This window comes from Lynx rufus, unplaced genomic scaffold (assembly GCF_022079265.1).
Source record: "Lynx rufus isolate CCGP_SWC_20201006 ecotype Redwood Valley unplaced genomic scaffold, mLynRuf1.p SCAF_9, whole genome shotgun sequence".
Lineage (NCBI taxonomy): Eukaryota > Metazoa > Chordata > Mammalia > Carnivora > Felidae > Lynx > Lynx rufus.
The window spans coordinates 9660776-9676399 of NW_025814897.1; the positions used below are offsets into that span (position 1 = coordinate 9660776).

At 51.4% G+C, this 15624-nt stretch overlaps 1 protein-coding gene across 1 annotated transcript; it reads left to right on the top strand.

Moving 5' to 3' along the window:
- Positions 1 to 2168: 2168 nt before the first annotated feature.
- Positions 2169 to 8615, top strand: LOC124505071 (uncharacterized). Its single transcript, XM_047070822.1, has 8 exons — positions 2169 to 2274; positions 2386 to 2529; positions 3221 to 3448; positions 3737 to 4072; positions 4512 to 4892; positions 5947 to 6117; positions 6535 to 6692; positions 8041 to 8615. Exons 1-8 carry the CDS (start codon positions 2169 to 2171, stop codon positions 8251 to 8253), a joined length of 1737 nt encoding a protein of 578 aa, XP_046926778.1. The 3' UTR covers positions 8254 to 8615.
- The last annotated feature ends 7009 nt before the right edge of the window (positions 8616 to 15624 follow it).

Sequence of the window (15624 nt, forward strand, 5' to 3'; positions counted from 1 at the left end):
TGAGGAGGGGCCCATCACACCAAGACTCTGATACCCCCAGGGTTGGCGGAGATCACGGTGAGTGACGGAAGTGCCAGAATCCCAGAAGTGTCCCCAAACCCAATTGGCCAGATCCTGCTTCCTTTTCCCATGTTCCTAGGTTACTCAGTGTTCCCTTCTCCTCCATTCATTTATTCATTTGCTCCGTAAATATTTATCGAACGCCTATCGTATGCCAGACACTGCCTGATTCTAGAAGTGCACAGTGTGAAGGGGGGTAAGGACATCCAAATAAAAGCTTTCCAAAAGAAAAGTAACGTAACCACGTACAAAGTGCCCAAGTTAGAAAATTCTACCTAGAGGAGCAAGTTGCAGAAGGCATTGATGCGTCACGCTGAGGTGTTTCACCTTCTACCCTTGCTACTCAAAGTATGGTCCTCAGATAGCAGCCCTGGAATTTGTTTGTTCCTCTCCAACTTAAATGTGGTTATGAATTACCTGGGGATCTTCTCCCGCAATGGATCAGAGATGGAACCTACAATTCTGCTTTGCAGTTTTTTAATTTATTTTGAGAGAGACCGAGAGAGCGCTAGTGGGGGTGGGGCAGAGAGAGAGGGAGAATCTCAAGCCTGCTCCGCGCTGACGCTGTGGGGCTCGAACTCAGGAAGCTGTGAGATCATGACCTGAGCCAAAATCAAGAGTTGAATGCTTACCCAACGGAGCCACCCAGGCACCCCTAGAATTCTGCATATTTAACAGGGTCCTCAGTAGAGCTGGAGCTGCTGGTACAAGGACCACACTTTTAGCCGCAAGACTATGTCTAGACCATTGACGGTCGGCAGGAAGAAGACACAGTGGAGATCTGCAGGGAGCCTCATCTTTGCCTTTCAGGATAATCTTGTTTCCCTTCCCCTGACAGGGGGGCGCTGGGAGGCTGAGGAGCAGGTAGACCTGGAGTGGTTTGACCCAGAACGTTTCTTTGCGATCCTGCTCAGGCAGTCTGTGTCCGTGACAACCAAACTCGGCCAGACCAAGGAAGAGGTAAGTGGGAGCAGCTGGAGAAGTGAGTGGGGCTGGAGACGCATCTCAGAAGGGAGCTAGTTGCAGGGTGTAGGACCTGAAGAAATCCTCCATCTACCCATAAGGAATCAGGAAAAAGAGGAAAGTATAAGGGAAGGGAGGCAGAAGATTTCAGATTGAATTTAGGGCTGATTTTACGAGATCTGGGGGGCCTCAGATCAGTGATAGGGAATCTATTAGGGCCACTTCTGGAGCCTCTCCGATCCCCATCCCAGGTCCTCGGTTGCCCAACTGGCATGAACAAATTCAGGCCGGTGGGTGACGGGCGTTGGGAGCAAAACAGAGCACACTTGTAGTCCAAGCATCTTAACTGGGCCAGCGGTCTGTGCGTGCCCGGACCTGCCTGGGCTGGTCTTCACCATTCCTTCTGAGGGTCTCCGGGCCGTGGCGCCCCTCCACCAACGGGCAGCAGAGGGCGCTGTGATCAAAGCAATGAAAGCGATCGCGTGGCTTCTGGAGCAAGTTCACAGGTGAACTCCGCCCTCTCGCACAGCTCAAACTCCTGTGCCTCAGACTCCTGAGTGAAGCCCGTTCTCTCCGGCAGCTGTGGGGTGCTGAGCGTCGCATCCCAGCCTCTACTGGCCGGCTTCTGGGGAGCCCCTCGAGCGAGCTGCAGCAGGTTGGGATGCGTTCACAACTTCCCGTCCGGTCCCTGTGCCCAAATGTGACTCTTGGTCTCCCTGAGCCCCGGCTCTAATCCTCCCTCCCCCCCACACCGCCCCCCCCCACGCCCCCTCCAGCCTACCTTCTCCCCGCCCCGTGACCCCTCTCCAACTGCCCCAGGGCTCTTAGCCCCACCCCACCCGCCACCCCTGGGGCTTTGTCACCCCTTTGCCACTGCTGCGGGGCCTGCCCAGAATGTTCTGGAGCAAGCTGGGTGTCCGACCCCTGGGCTGCTGTCCCTGGCGTCTGCAGCCCTGCGGGCAAGCAGGCAGTGTTGTCTCTGACCCCAGGCTGCTGAGGCTGCTGCCAGGGCCGCGGAGGAGGAGGCGGGGCGCAGGGGGCGCCTAGCGGGCCCCTACGCAGCAAGCCTTAGTCACCAGCTGAGGCTCCTCCGCCAAGACCTCCGTGCCAGGCAGGAGCAGTGGGCCTCCTTCTGCTCGGCGCTGATGGCAGCTCGGCGGCTGCTGAAGGCACAGGCGGGCTCCAGGCCCGCCAAGTCCTCCCAGGCCGGGCCCAACCCCGAAGGGTGTGTATCCACTGAGGCTGAGGCAGGCTTGATGAGATCTGGCTTAGGGGAGGAGCGAGGGTGGCTTCGCGGGGTCCCGAGCCGGCCACGCCGCCGACGTGTCCTTTCTCCATCCCAAACTGCGCTTCCCCTTATAGGCCTCCCCCTGTGGCCCTGCAGGGAAACCCCCCAGCTGGACGCCGTGCTGAGCCGCCTGTCCCAGGCTGTGCTGCAGGAGGGCCACCGCCTGAAGGCCTGGGGCGTCCTGGGCACCGGCACTGGGGCAGAGCTGCTGCGGCCAGGTGCGTCCCGCTCGGCGTCTGGCAGGGCTCCCCAGGAAACGTGGCGCTGCGTTCAGGGCAGCAGGCCCCGCAGAAACGTGGTCCCTCCCCTAAGACACCCGGCAAGGGAGGAGGGGAGGAGAAGGGCATAGCAAAGTGGAAACCCCCAAAGTTGGGAGGGACTTCCTGTGCGGTGCCCCGGGCAAACGGCTGTGCCGCAGAAAGAGCCTCAGAAATGGGAAGGACAGAGGAGGAAACCAGCAAAACTACCACAAAGCGAAGCTTTACATCTAAGGGAGCACTTCTTGAGAGCACAAGCCTGACACATGGGTGCAAGAGGCCACATTTGGAAAATGCTGGCCTTCTGGAAGTGAAGGGTGGGAAAAGGATCCTCTTGGGTTCTCTGTGGGCACTCCGAGTTCAGGGAGTCCCCAGCCCCATCAGGTCACCCCACAGGCTGTCAAGACCATTTTCCCAGGGTCCTCCCGGGCACTGCCAGCCTGCAATACGATGCTATCGCAATGTCACGTCTTCAGTGGGAGAGCATGCCCCGCACTCAGCCAAAGACAAGATCCCCTGCCCTCTGGGAGCACTTGCTGTTGGGCTGTGCATGGGGTTCTTACCAACTCCTTCCAGGCACCAGCCCAGGGAGCCCCCAACCCGCCCCCTTGGCCTCACACCCAGGGCTGAGCTGTTGTTTGACTTCCCGCAGCCTCAGCAGGCCCTCAAGGGGGCGCCGATGACATCCGTGTGAATCCGGTCACCAAGCTGATGGTCCCCGGCCCCAACTGTGCAATGCTTCCGGCCAGTGGCCATGCAGGGTCCATACCTCCTGGCTACTTCGTCCACCCTGACACCGGGAGGGTGCTGCCTGAAGCTGGAAACCTGGGGTACGATCTGCAGGGAGCTACCCTGGTGCCCACCACTGACTTCGGTTCCGGTGAGACCCTGACCATTACGTAGCACCCGCCCGCCCAGCCCAGGTCTGCTGGTGCCCTCTGGAATGAACCCCCAGGGGGCACGGGGCAGGGAGCAGGGCTCTGTCCTTGCACGGTGGGGTGTGATGACGAGCAGAGCAGTAAACGCCTCCTCCCCCTCCTCATTTGAGCATTGTGGCTGCAGAGGGTGCCGGTTGCAGAGGGCAGCTCGGTGAAAGAAGGCTCTGCAGGGCTGGGGCAGGGAGGCCGACATGTCAAGAGGACCAACACCTCCCTGTCTCCCTGTCCAGGTGGCGTCCGAACGTCAGAGGCTGCCGTCCTCCCCTATGTGCCCTACCCGACCTGCCCCGCCACAGGCTCCCCTCCAACCGCCCGCCTGCCCGTCCTGCAGCCACGAAGGACGTCACAGATGGGGGCTGTCATGACAGACCCTGCAACTGGCATCGAGGTGCCCGTGCTGGCTGTGACCCTGCACCCTCAGACGAGGCAGTGGCTCGCTCTTGGGGGCACATACTGCAACCCTCTCACCAGGACCTTGGCCCCTCTAGAGCTGGGGGGCCCCATGGAGGATCCAGTCACTGGAGGCATCTCGCCAATCCTGGGAGTCGGGTTGGATGAAGACACAGGTGTCCTGTCAGCCTCAGTGCTGTGCTCCCAGCCTCTCCTGTCCGCCCTTGGCCTCCCGTTCCCCCTGCACCCTCCGTGCTCCGGTCCAGGCTGCAAACTCCACCCCAAACCCCTCTTTCTACCCTTCCTCCTCACTCTGCTCTTACCCCACCTTCGTTCTGCATCCCGGCGTCGCTGGCCCTTCCCCGTCTCCAGCGCGGTGTCCAGGGGGGAAAGAGACCCGAGCTGTCTCTGCAGTAAAAGTAAGGGGAGGTTTTCAACCAAGAAGGGGCATTTGCTCCTCCCACCACCTCTCTACCCCTCGGCCCTCTCCCCTTCCCCCATCGTCTAGTCCCCCATGCCTGTCGCTTACTGTGTGCAGGCCCCGGCTCTCCTTCATTCCTCGTATCCCTGCATCTCCGCTCAGACCCCCTTCTACCTCACCCTCTGGGGTTCCAGGTCAGGTGCTTGCCCTGGGCGGGCTGCGAGACGCCTCGGGGAACCTTATGCTGCCTGGCGACAGCTTCGAGGAGCCACTGAGCAGGAAGACAGTCCGGCTCCAGGGAGCTGCGCGACAGGAGGGCAGGACAGTGCCCCACACGGGAGGATCACAGGCCCTGCTGGATGCCAACGTGCTGGTGGCCCAGAGGCGAGTGCTTGCTGTGCTGCGCAGCTACCAGGAGAGGCCAGGGTCAAGGATGCAGGGGCTTCTGGAGGCTGCCATCAAGGACATGAGACAGGCACTGGCCTTGAGTCTGCACCATGTCCTGCAGCAGGCTCGGAGACTAGAGCGGCAGCTGGAGACAGCAGGTGGCATCGCGGCCGGCGGAGGAAGGCTAGGTACCTGTTCACCTAGACCTAGCTCTCAGGCCCTGAAACCCCAGGCCCAGGCTGACCGGGTGCTTGGATACTCTCATCTCATTAGCTCAGGGACAGGACTGCAGCCTCACAGGTCAGGTACACACGGGACCAAGGGAAGAGAGAAGGGATGTGATGACCCCATGAACGCTCGGCTTGAAATCTGCCCTCTCTCGCCAACCCTGCTGGGTCTTACGTTATGTTTGTAAAGTGTATATTCTCTCGTTATGTCACAGGGCTCCCAACACCATAATGTGTTATAACACGCACTTTGCACTGAGGAGTCTGGGCGGTTCAGGGAGTTTAGTGGCTTGACCAACCAGGGTCCTACAGCTAGTGAGCTGCACAGCCAGGCCTGGGTCCTTGCCTCCCCTCTCTCCCTTATTCAACCATAACCTCCAGCTTCCCATTCATAAACTCGGGAAAGGAGTCACCCCTGCCTCCACCTCCCCTCTACCTCTCCTAATACGAGGACGAGGATGGGCAAGGAAAGGAAGTAGGAGGGACCTCTTCCTGGAGCTTATCTCACTCATTCTTTCTAGAAGCTTCTGCCCATGATGTGACAAAAAAGAACCAGGGTGTGGGGACAGAACTGAGTTGAGTTTGAAGCTCTGCCCCACCATTTATTAACTCTCTGACTTAGTTTGGGCAAGTTACTAAACCTCACTCTGCTTCTGTTTTAACATCTTTAAAATGAAAATAAAAATAGTATATACTTCAGAGTTAGTTGTACACCCAAACAAAATGTAATATATGTGGACTTCCTAGCTCAGATTTCTGGTATATAGAGAGTGCTCACGAATATTTGTTTCCTTCTTTTATCTTTTTAGTGTGGCCTGGAAATTGTTCTCAGCTTCTCAAAAGTCCTGTCGTCACTCACTTTCTTCATTCTGAATTCAAAATGCTAAGCTGGGCCCCAAAGGAAACAAATGCAGTCTTTCTAGGGAAGCCTGTATGGTCAGCGTCAGGGATATAGCTCTTTGAGCCTGGAACTTGACCCTCCACTCCCCTTCTCTGCCCCCTCCCCTTGTCTTAGGAACGATGTGCTATCCAGGGACAGAGCTGTGGGTCCCAGCCCTCTATGGGATGGAGATCCCAGACCCTGAGGGCTCGGGGCTCATGGTGCCCATCCTGGGCATGGAGACTGATAGGAATTCTGGTGACCCCACACCCCTGGCGGGTTCGATGGAAGATGCGGATGGCAAAGGTAGGAGGGAACTGGGGGCCTGCGAAAGCCCCAGGGGGATCTGGAATGTGACTTAGCCCCGAGAAAGAAAACCCTGGAAAGCTCAGGAGGGGTACCCCCAACCCATTTGCTCAGGAACCACAGAATAGGGCCATTCCGATGCCTCCACTAGGGCTACTGGGACCCAAAATAAAGTGCTCAGAGATTCCAGAACCCCAGGACCACAGGTCATTTATCCCCCACTGAGAAAACTGGGTCCTTTCCAAAACCAGCACTTCAGAACCTCACCCTCAGGGTCTGTGGTCTCCAGGAAGCTCTCCAGTCCAGATCAGAACCTCTCAAAGGGCAAAAAGGGTTCTAAGGGCTCCTTTGGTTCCATTCCAGCCTTGTCTACCTCTTTCAATGACCACCCCTCCCTTCTTTCCCTCTTTCCCACAGGTCTTGTCCCAATCTCGATTGGGGCTCAAGCCATAGACCCCTTGACTGGGGAACCTGGTCCTGTCATTGGTGCTCAGACAGATCCCTGTTCCGGAGTGGTGGTGCCCATTGTCCAGATGCTGGAGGCCCTACCTCGGGGAGTGAGTGACCCCAGGCTGGTATGTAGGAGCAGTTTATGCTGTAATACGCGGCTGCGTATTAAATACCCTCTATGTTCCGGGCACAGTGTTGGGTGTTGAGATACAAAAATACTAGACAGGGCTCCTACCCTCAGGAAACTGGCCTCCCATGGCTTCCCACCATGATCATGGTTTGTAAGGGTGTTAAGGGAGCATTTAGCAGGGGGCATCTAAATCACGTGGAGGAGAGCTCAAGGAAAGCTTCCCTAGAAGGCAACACTTGGGCTGAAACCATGAGTCAGAAATGGCCCCAGCGGCCAGCAAGCCCAAGGGTGGCCAGTGCGAGACCACAACATTTCCAGGAGAGTAAGGGGGGTGTTGGGGCCAAGGCAGCAGGGGAGGCCAGTGAGGAAGGGAGGAAACAAATCACAAATAACCCTGGGTGCCTGGCTGAGGCCCAGAGATACGACTTTATCGTGAAAGCCATGGGGAGCCACTGAAGGTTTCTAAGTAGACATGTGATATGATCAGATACGAATATTCTTAAGACTCTTACATTTGGAAAACTTGGCACGACACAAAAAGAAAATAAATTACTCGTAATCCTACATTTTTTAATGTATGTAAATGAAGAAGCACGAGATCCCTCTTCCTCATTCCTGTTATCCCATCTGCCATCAGTAGCCCCCCACCCAGACACTACTCCCCTCACCCCCGTCTCCCACAAAATGCAGCCACTATTAACAGGTTGGCATACCTCCTTCCAGACATCTTTATGTGTGGGCGTGTGTACATATAGTCAGCATTCTAGAAAGTTCCCTCTGGCAGCAGTGCAGAGGATGGATGGGAACAGGGCCAGGCTAGAGCAGGAACCCCGTCGGGAGGTTATTGCAATAATTCAGCCCTTGGCAGGCCTCCACGAAAATGGAAATAACTTAGGGTCCTCCTGTTATGTTCTCAGCCTAGTGCATTTAAGGAACAAAGATGGATATGCTGTAAAAGATTCTCGCTAGAAGCCAAGACATTTTAATTGTAGCCCCGACTCACAGTTTCCCAGATGAGTATGAAGGGGTGATAGGAGGGGATGAGAATTTCCTGCTGTCATGCACCCACCTGCCCTGGCCTCCCAAGAGGAAGGTGGGAACAGGGGGCCAGGTGGCTCCAGAGAATCCGGGCATTGGAAGGAGCGAGAAGGAGACTGGGAACTTGAAGAAGGCACTTGGTTATGACTTTTCCATCTACAACCAAGTCGACCGCCCCGCTAAGCTCAGTCATGGACACCCGGGGGTGAGGGAGGCCCGTGTCTGGAGAAGCTCGGGGTCATCAGCCAGACCTCAGGCCACGAGGAAAAACCACGTGCGAGCCTAAAACAAGCCGGATGTTGCAGCTGGACGCCCTGGAGAAGGAGCTGAGAGCCCGGGAGCAGTACTGGCACCGCCGGGAGCAAGAAGAGGTGCGTCTAGCGGAACACCTGGGGCACCTGAGCCAGGAGCTCCTCTCCGTTCCGGGCAAAGATGCCCAGCGACAGGTGAGGCCCAGAGGTGCCACTTCATGGTCCCCACACGGACCTTTACCCAGACGACACAGGTTTCTTTTGTAAGTGTGGAGCCTTTGTCACGCCTGCTGACAGAAAACACGGAACCCATCGCAGGGCAGTCAGAGGCCTGGGATCCTTGGCTCCGGGCCCTAGACTCTGGTCACCCCTAAGCGTCTCAGGACAGAGGAGGAGGAGGAGAAGGAAGAAGAGGAGGAGGAAGGGCCGGCATGAGGGGGCGCAGCCCAGAGCTCCTGCCTTCCTCTCGAGGCCTCTTTCTGTGCGCTTCCTGCCCTGTGTAGCTGAGGGCTGCCGAGGAGGCCTGTGCTGCGCTGGAGTCCTGCCACCTGCAGGAGACTCAGAGGAGAGCCAGAGCCCTGAGCGTGCAGAGTGGCCCAGAGCGGGGCCTGCTCTCTCGAGGTGGGACAGCATCCCCTGGGCCCAGATCCCCAGGGCAGAAGTCCCGGGAGTGGGGAGCCCCTCCTGCCCTCTGAATGTGCTCACCTCCCGGGCTCCCAGCCAGGCCCTGGCTCGGACCTGGCAGGTGCAGTAAACCACTGTGTCTTTTCCTCTCCCTGTCCCCAGACATGGCTCTTCTCTCTGCCCCTTGCAGCAGACAGAGAGGAGGGGGAGCAGGAGGCACAGGTGGCGCTAGGCACGCGGAGAGTCCTGCAGAGTTTGGGACACGCAGCAGAGAAGCTGGGGCAAGCGGTGCGCCGGCTGCAGGGCCAGGAGGAGGAGACGTGGCTACAGCAGAGTAGGGGTCAGAGCCCCCAGATCTGGAACCGTCTCAGGAAGGTGAGGCTCGGAGGCTGATGAGGGGACGCAGGTACAACGCGCGCATCCTCCTATGTCGTGAGATGCGGTTCTTCGGGGCGACGTAATACTCAGGGATGGGGGTGCCCTGAGGAGAAGTGGACGGGCTGGGAGGGGAACAAGAAGAGAGAGAAAAGCTCTGTTTTCATTCGGGCGTCTCATTTCCTGTGCTCTAGGTGGTTCAGCATCTCTCTGATGAGTTTCAGGAGGTGGTAAGGGAGAGACAGAGCTTTCTCGATCGAGCCCTCGGTCACTTACAGTACCAACGGGAGCTTAGCCGCCTCCACCTCTTGCACACCCAGGTACGGACTCTGGACTCGGCCAAGGAGATCTGCATGTCCAATTTGGTGGGGGCTTCAGCGAGAAGCTCCCAAAGCAGCCACATGGGACAGGTGGGAACCATGCATGGAACCAGGTGCTGACTATTTTGTCCTAGATTGTTGCCTCAGGAGCCCCTGCGTGTTTGGAGAATTACCCTGGAGACAGATTCTACGGAACAGTCACGGCTTCTCTAAGGGACCAGGCTGCTGCCTGCCCACTCTTGGTCCCCTTCCTGAAGAGCCTCACTGCAGCGCTAGTGGGGGCTCAAGGTTATGGTCCAGGACCAGAGGATCAGGGGCCAGGAACAGGTAAGGCTGGTCACTGGCCCAGCATTCATTTCTGCTGCCAATGTTGGCCATGTTTTGGTAAGTTCTAATAAACCATTAGGGCTTCTGGCACTGTAAGGGTGTGGTCACAGTACGTTCTTCAGGAGGAATACAGAGAAACCCAACGTGTTAGTTATATATCGCTGTTACCACAGACTCCCAGAAAATTCTGTGGCTCAAAACCACAAACATTTTTTATTTCACAGTTACTGTGGGTCACGAATCTGGGTGCAGTTTAGCTGGGGGCCAGTGCCTCAGGGTCTCATACAGGCCGCATCAAGGTGTTGGGCCAGAGATGCGGTCATCTCAAGGTTCACCTGGGGAATCAATTCCCTGCCACCTGGACTTCACAGGACAGCTCACAACATGGCAGCTGGCCTCCTTCAGAGCAAGCAAGTGGGAAGGGGCAAAAAAAAAAAAAATGGAAGCCACAGTCTTTCTGTATCCTGATCTCGTTACTTGAGCCATATTTGATTCATTAGAAATGAATCACTAGGTCCAACCCACACTCAACCAGAGGGGATAACACAAGGGGGTGGATACACATAGGGGAATCAGGGGGGCCATCTTACAGGCCACCTGTCACTTGTAACACTACATCTGGCTCTTTCTCATTTAGCCCCAGTCCTGTGCTCTTACTGCCACAACTACCCCCCGTCTCTGTGCAGATACAGATAAAGTTGACATCGCGTGGACCTCACCAGTCTTTTCTACCCTGAAGAAAGTAGACATCTGGTCCCAAGCCCGCAAGGAGGAAGCTGAACTACAAGCACAACTGCGTCACCAACAAGGTAACCTCCTTTCCCTGTAGCCCCTGCTTGGAACTTTCATGGCGCACTGAATGTGTTCGATGGTGTGACCCCAGGGACTGGGAATGTCAGAATCTTGCGTCACCAATTATCCCTTTCCCCTCACCCCCAACCTAAGATTCCTAAGAGATTTTTCTGTATAAGGAATAACAAATAGGAGTCAGAGTTCCACTGTGATACTAATATGGTCAGTTTCAAAAGGGAATTCCTAAAGGCCTATCTTTCCACTAAACACTGAATCTAAATCTTGGGACTTTACCCCATGCTGGCCAGCCACATGTTACAAGGAGTTAATGGAAAGTGTGAGACGCGGGGAGATAGGCAGAAGACAAAGAAAAGGAAGACCTTGCACCAAAAAGGGACTCCAGATCACTTTACCAATACCACCCCTTGACATTTGCAGTCAAAAAAAAATGGCTGGCCTTGCCCTGAAGAATTAGATCTGTTTCAATCCACTCAGTGCCCAAGTGGAAGAGGATTAAGAGGAGATACCGTACGCCTTTCAGTTGACCACAATGCAAGCCATTAGTCAACGCAGTTCCATAAACATCCTTGAATTTGACCAGGGATCTGCAAACTATGGCCGGCAGGCCAATTCCAGCCAGCTGTCTGTTTTTGTGTGACCCACGAGCTAAAAATAGTTTTGCATTTGTAAATGATTGGGGTGGGGGAAGTCAAAAGAAGAATAACATGTGTACGGAGGGCTTTGCAATTTGTCATGCGCTCTCCTCACTCTTTGGATACGTTAGCTCCTTTAATCTCTACACCAACCCAGTAAAGTAGGTACTTTTACTCATTTTATAGAGAGGGAAGCTGAGGCGTCCCAATAGGTCCAGTGAGTTGTCAAAAATCAAGGAGTTCAGCTGGAATTCAGTCCCGCAGCCTGTGCTCTTAACCTCCCTACCCATGTGGACAATTATCCAACGCTGCAAAGGCACTGCCAAAAGGGGGTGCAGGCGGTATATGGTGGTGAGTTCCCAGGAGGACACATCACTGCGTTCCAGAGAAGGAAGGGAAGGCGCCGTGGGAGAGGGAGGCCCCACTTCCAGCACAACGATGGGAACGCTGAATTTGAACCCCAGTTTTGCCTCTTGGCCAGCAATGCCTAAAATACTTATTTTTTGGACCCTTTACAGAAAATGTTTGCTGACCCAGAACTCGACTAATTAATTAATTCCCCCTCCTTTAGGGGGAAAACTAAGAAGAGTGTGAACAGAGAAGTGGCTTCTCACCCACACTTCAACCTCCATTGTCTTACGATGGTATTGACTTTGTGATGTTGAAAGCAATTTTTCATGCATTGTCTTATTTACACCCCGTAACCCAAACTCTAATTCTGTAAGATGGCGAAAGATTATTAACGTACGTTTTATAGATGAAAGAGCTGATGTTCAAAGAAGTTTAGTGTCTTTCCCAGGGTCTTCCAAAACCTGGACCAGAACTCAGGTCTTCTAGCTACTAGCCCAGGATTCTTTGCTATGCCATGCTACCCAAGCTTTTTTCATTGTCTTCTCAAAAATAAAAAGATCATACAAAATGCTTAAATACCCAAGGCCCATTAGAGACAATCTGTGAGGAAGTAAGATTATTTTGTTAATAGAGCTAGCATTTACTGAGTGCTTGCTATGTACCAGTCCCAGTTCTGAGTACATTACATTTAGTGCTCCAAACAACCCTATGAAACACGTAGAAGAAAATTGGTTGCCATCCTCTCCAGACCCTCATCTTTTTGTTGTTGTTCTGGGCACCTCTGTTCCTATTGACTGAGGCTCACTTGCTTTTCCATGAAAATGGGCAGGAGGATCCAAGGCACAGTGTACGTATCTGGCATGGGTGGATGGACCGATCGATGCAAATACACCTTTTCCTAAGCTGAATTGTGTTGTTGTTGCCCTGACTAAAATCATCACTGTACAGAAAAATCAGTGGAATCGTTACTGTGTTCTCTTTACCTCTGTAGCCTCAGAAAACTGTTTGCAGGATGTCCCGAAACCTCAGATAATGCTGAAGGAAGAGCTTATCGCTGTGCAAGCCACAGACCTTTCTGCCAGGGAGTTTGTGGTTTACCAGTATGGCCTCTCCATCCTGGACCTTCTCACCCCCCAGCTTCAGGTAAATCTGGTTTCCTGCCTGTCTATGGAGCAATCATCATGCAGCCAAGAAGGTCAAGGTGACCACGAAGGAGCCTTTCAGGTGGTAGATATACCTTAGGATTAAGCAGCTGGAACAGAGTACTTAGTAATCTCTCTTTTAAGGGGACTGATAGAAGTCATTTTACCAATCTACAGTCCAATGTCTCAAATGATGGTGAGGAGAATCAATTAAGTACTTTGTACATGCCAGAAAATGTTCTAATACCTTGCATGAAATAACTCATTTAATCACGAAAACCCTCTGCCATACTATTATTTTTTTCTCATGTTTTTGTTCAAGTATAATTAACATACAGTGTTATATTAGTTTCAGGTACACAAACAATGTAGTGATTCAACAATTCTCTACATGACTCAGTGCTCATCGTGCTAAGTGTACCCTTAATCCCCTTCACCAATTTTCCCCATCCCCACCACCACCTCCCCTCTGGCAACTACCAGTTTGTTCACTATATTTAAGAATTTGGTTTCTGGGGCGCCTGGGTGGCTCAGTCGGTTAAGCTTCTAACTTCAGGTGATGTCGTGATCTCGCAGTTGGTGGATTCAAGCTCAGAGCCTGGAGCCTGCTTCCGATTCTGTGTCTCCCTCTCTCTCTGCCCTCCCCTGCTTGCACTTTGTCTCTCTCTCAAAAATAAATAAACATTAGAAAATTTTTTAAAAAAGAATTTGGTTTTTTTGTCTCCTCATTGTTCATTGTTTTGTTTCTTAAACTCCACATATGAGTTAAATCATATGGTGTTTGTCTGTCTGACTTCACTTAGCATAATGCTCTCTAGGTCCTTCTATGTTGTCACAGCAAGATTTCATTCTTTTTTATGGCTAAGTAATATTCCATGATATAGATATATAGATATAGATGTAGATGTAGATATAGATATAGATATAGATATAGATATAGATACAGACATAGATACAGGCATCTATCTGTAACTATGTCTATATCTACCACATCTCTTTTATCTAGTCATCTATTGATGGACACTTGGGTTGCTTCAGTATCTTGGCTTATTATAAATAATGTTGCAAGAAACATAGGGGTGCGTATATTTTCTCAAATCACTGTTTTCATTTTCTTTGTGTAAAAATCCAGTAGTGGAATTACTGGGTCATATGGTAATTGTATTTTTTTAATGTTTGTTTATTTATTTTGAGAGAGAGCAAGAGAGTGTGTGATCAGGGGAGGGACAGAGAGAGAGGGAGAGGCAGAGAGAATCCCAAGCAGGCACCACACTCGGTGCAGAGCCTGATGCAGAACTCGATCCCACACCGCTGGGATCATGACCTGAGCTGAAAGCAAAAGTCAGACGCTTAACCAACTGAGCCACACGGGCACCCTGGTAATTGTATTTTTAATTTCTTGAGGAACCTCCGTATTGTTTTCCACAGTGGATGCACCTGTTTGCATTCCCGCCAGTGGTGCACAAGGATTCCTTTTCTCTGTGTCCTTGTCAACATTTGTTATTTATGTTTTTTTTATTTTAGCCATTCTGACAGGTGTGAGGTGGTAACTCATTGTGGTTTTGATTTGCATTTTCTGGAGGATGAATGATGTTGAGCATCTTTTCATGTGTCTCTTTGGCATCTGTATGTCTTCCTTGGAGAAAATGTCTATTCATGTCCTCTACCCATTTTTAATCAGATTGTGTGTGTGTGTGTGTGTGTGTGTGTGTGTGTGTGTGTGTGTATGTGTTTGGTGTTGAGTTGTAATGAGTTCTTTATATATTTTGGATATTAACCCCTGATCAGATATATCATTTGCAAATATCTTGTCCCATTCAGTAGGTTGCCTTTTTGTTTTGTTGATGGCTTCCTTCACTGTGCAAAAGCTTTTTATTTTGGTGTAATCCCAATAGTTTCATTTTACTTTTGTTTTCCTTGCCCTAGGAGACATATGTAGAAAAAGGTTTCTATGGCGAACATCAAGGAAATTACTGCCTATGTTTTCTTCTAGGAGTTTTGTGGTTTCAGGTCTCACATTTAGATCTTTAGCCCATTTTGACTTTATTTTTGTGTATGGTATAAGAAAGTGGTCCATTTTCATTCTTCAACATAAGTTGTCCAGTTTTCCAAACACCATTTGTTAAAGAAGCCTTTTCCAATTTTATATTCTTACCTCCTTTGTCATAGATTAATTGACCATAAGAGTATGCGTTTATTTCTGGACTCTCTGTTCCATTCCATTGATCTATGTGTCTCTTTTTATGCCAGTACCACACTGTTTTGATTACTACGGTTTTGTAGTATATCTTGAAATCTGGAACTGTGATACTTCCAGCATTGTTTTTCTTTTTCAAAATTGCTTTGGCTATTTGAGGTCTCTTGTGGCTCCATAGACTTTTTAGGATTATTCATGCTAGCTCTGTGAAAAATACTATTGGCATTCTGATAGGGATTGCATTAAGTCTGTAGATTGCTTTGGGTAATATGGACATTATAGCAATATTAGTTCTTCTAATCCATAAGCATGGAATATCTTTCCATTTGTTCGTGTCATCTTCAATTTCCTTCGTCAGTGTTCTATAATTATCAGAGTACGTATCTTTCACTTCCTTGGTTAAGTTCATTCCTAAGTATTTTACTATTTTCAGTGTAATTGTAAATGGGATTGTTTTCTTAATTTCTCTTTACACTACTTCATTATTAGTCATAGAAATGGAACACATTTCTGTATATTAATTTTGTATCCTGTGACTTTACTGAACTCATGCATCAGTTTTAATAGTTTTTTGGTGGAGTCTTTCGGGTTTTCCATATATAGTATCATGTCACCTGCAAATAGTGAAAGTTTTCCTTCTTCCTTACCAATTGGGATACCTTTATTGCTTTTTCTGGTCTGATTGCTGTGGCTAAAATTTTCAGTGCTATGTGGAATAAAAGTGGTGGGAGTGTATATCCTTGTCTTGTTCCTGATTATAGAGGAAAAGCTCCCAGTTTTTCACCACTGAGTATGCCGTTCGCTGTGAGCTTTTTATATACAGCCTTTATTATGTTGAGGTATGTTTCCTCTAACCT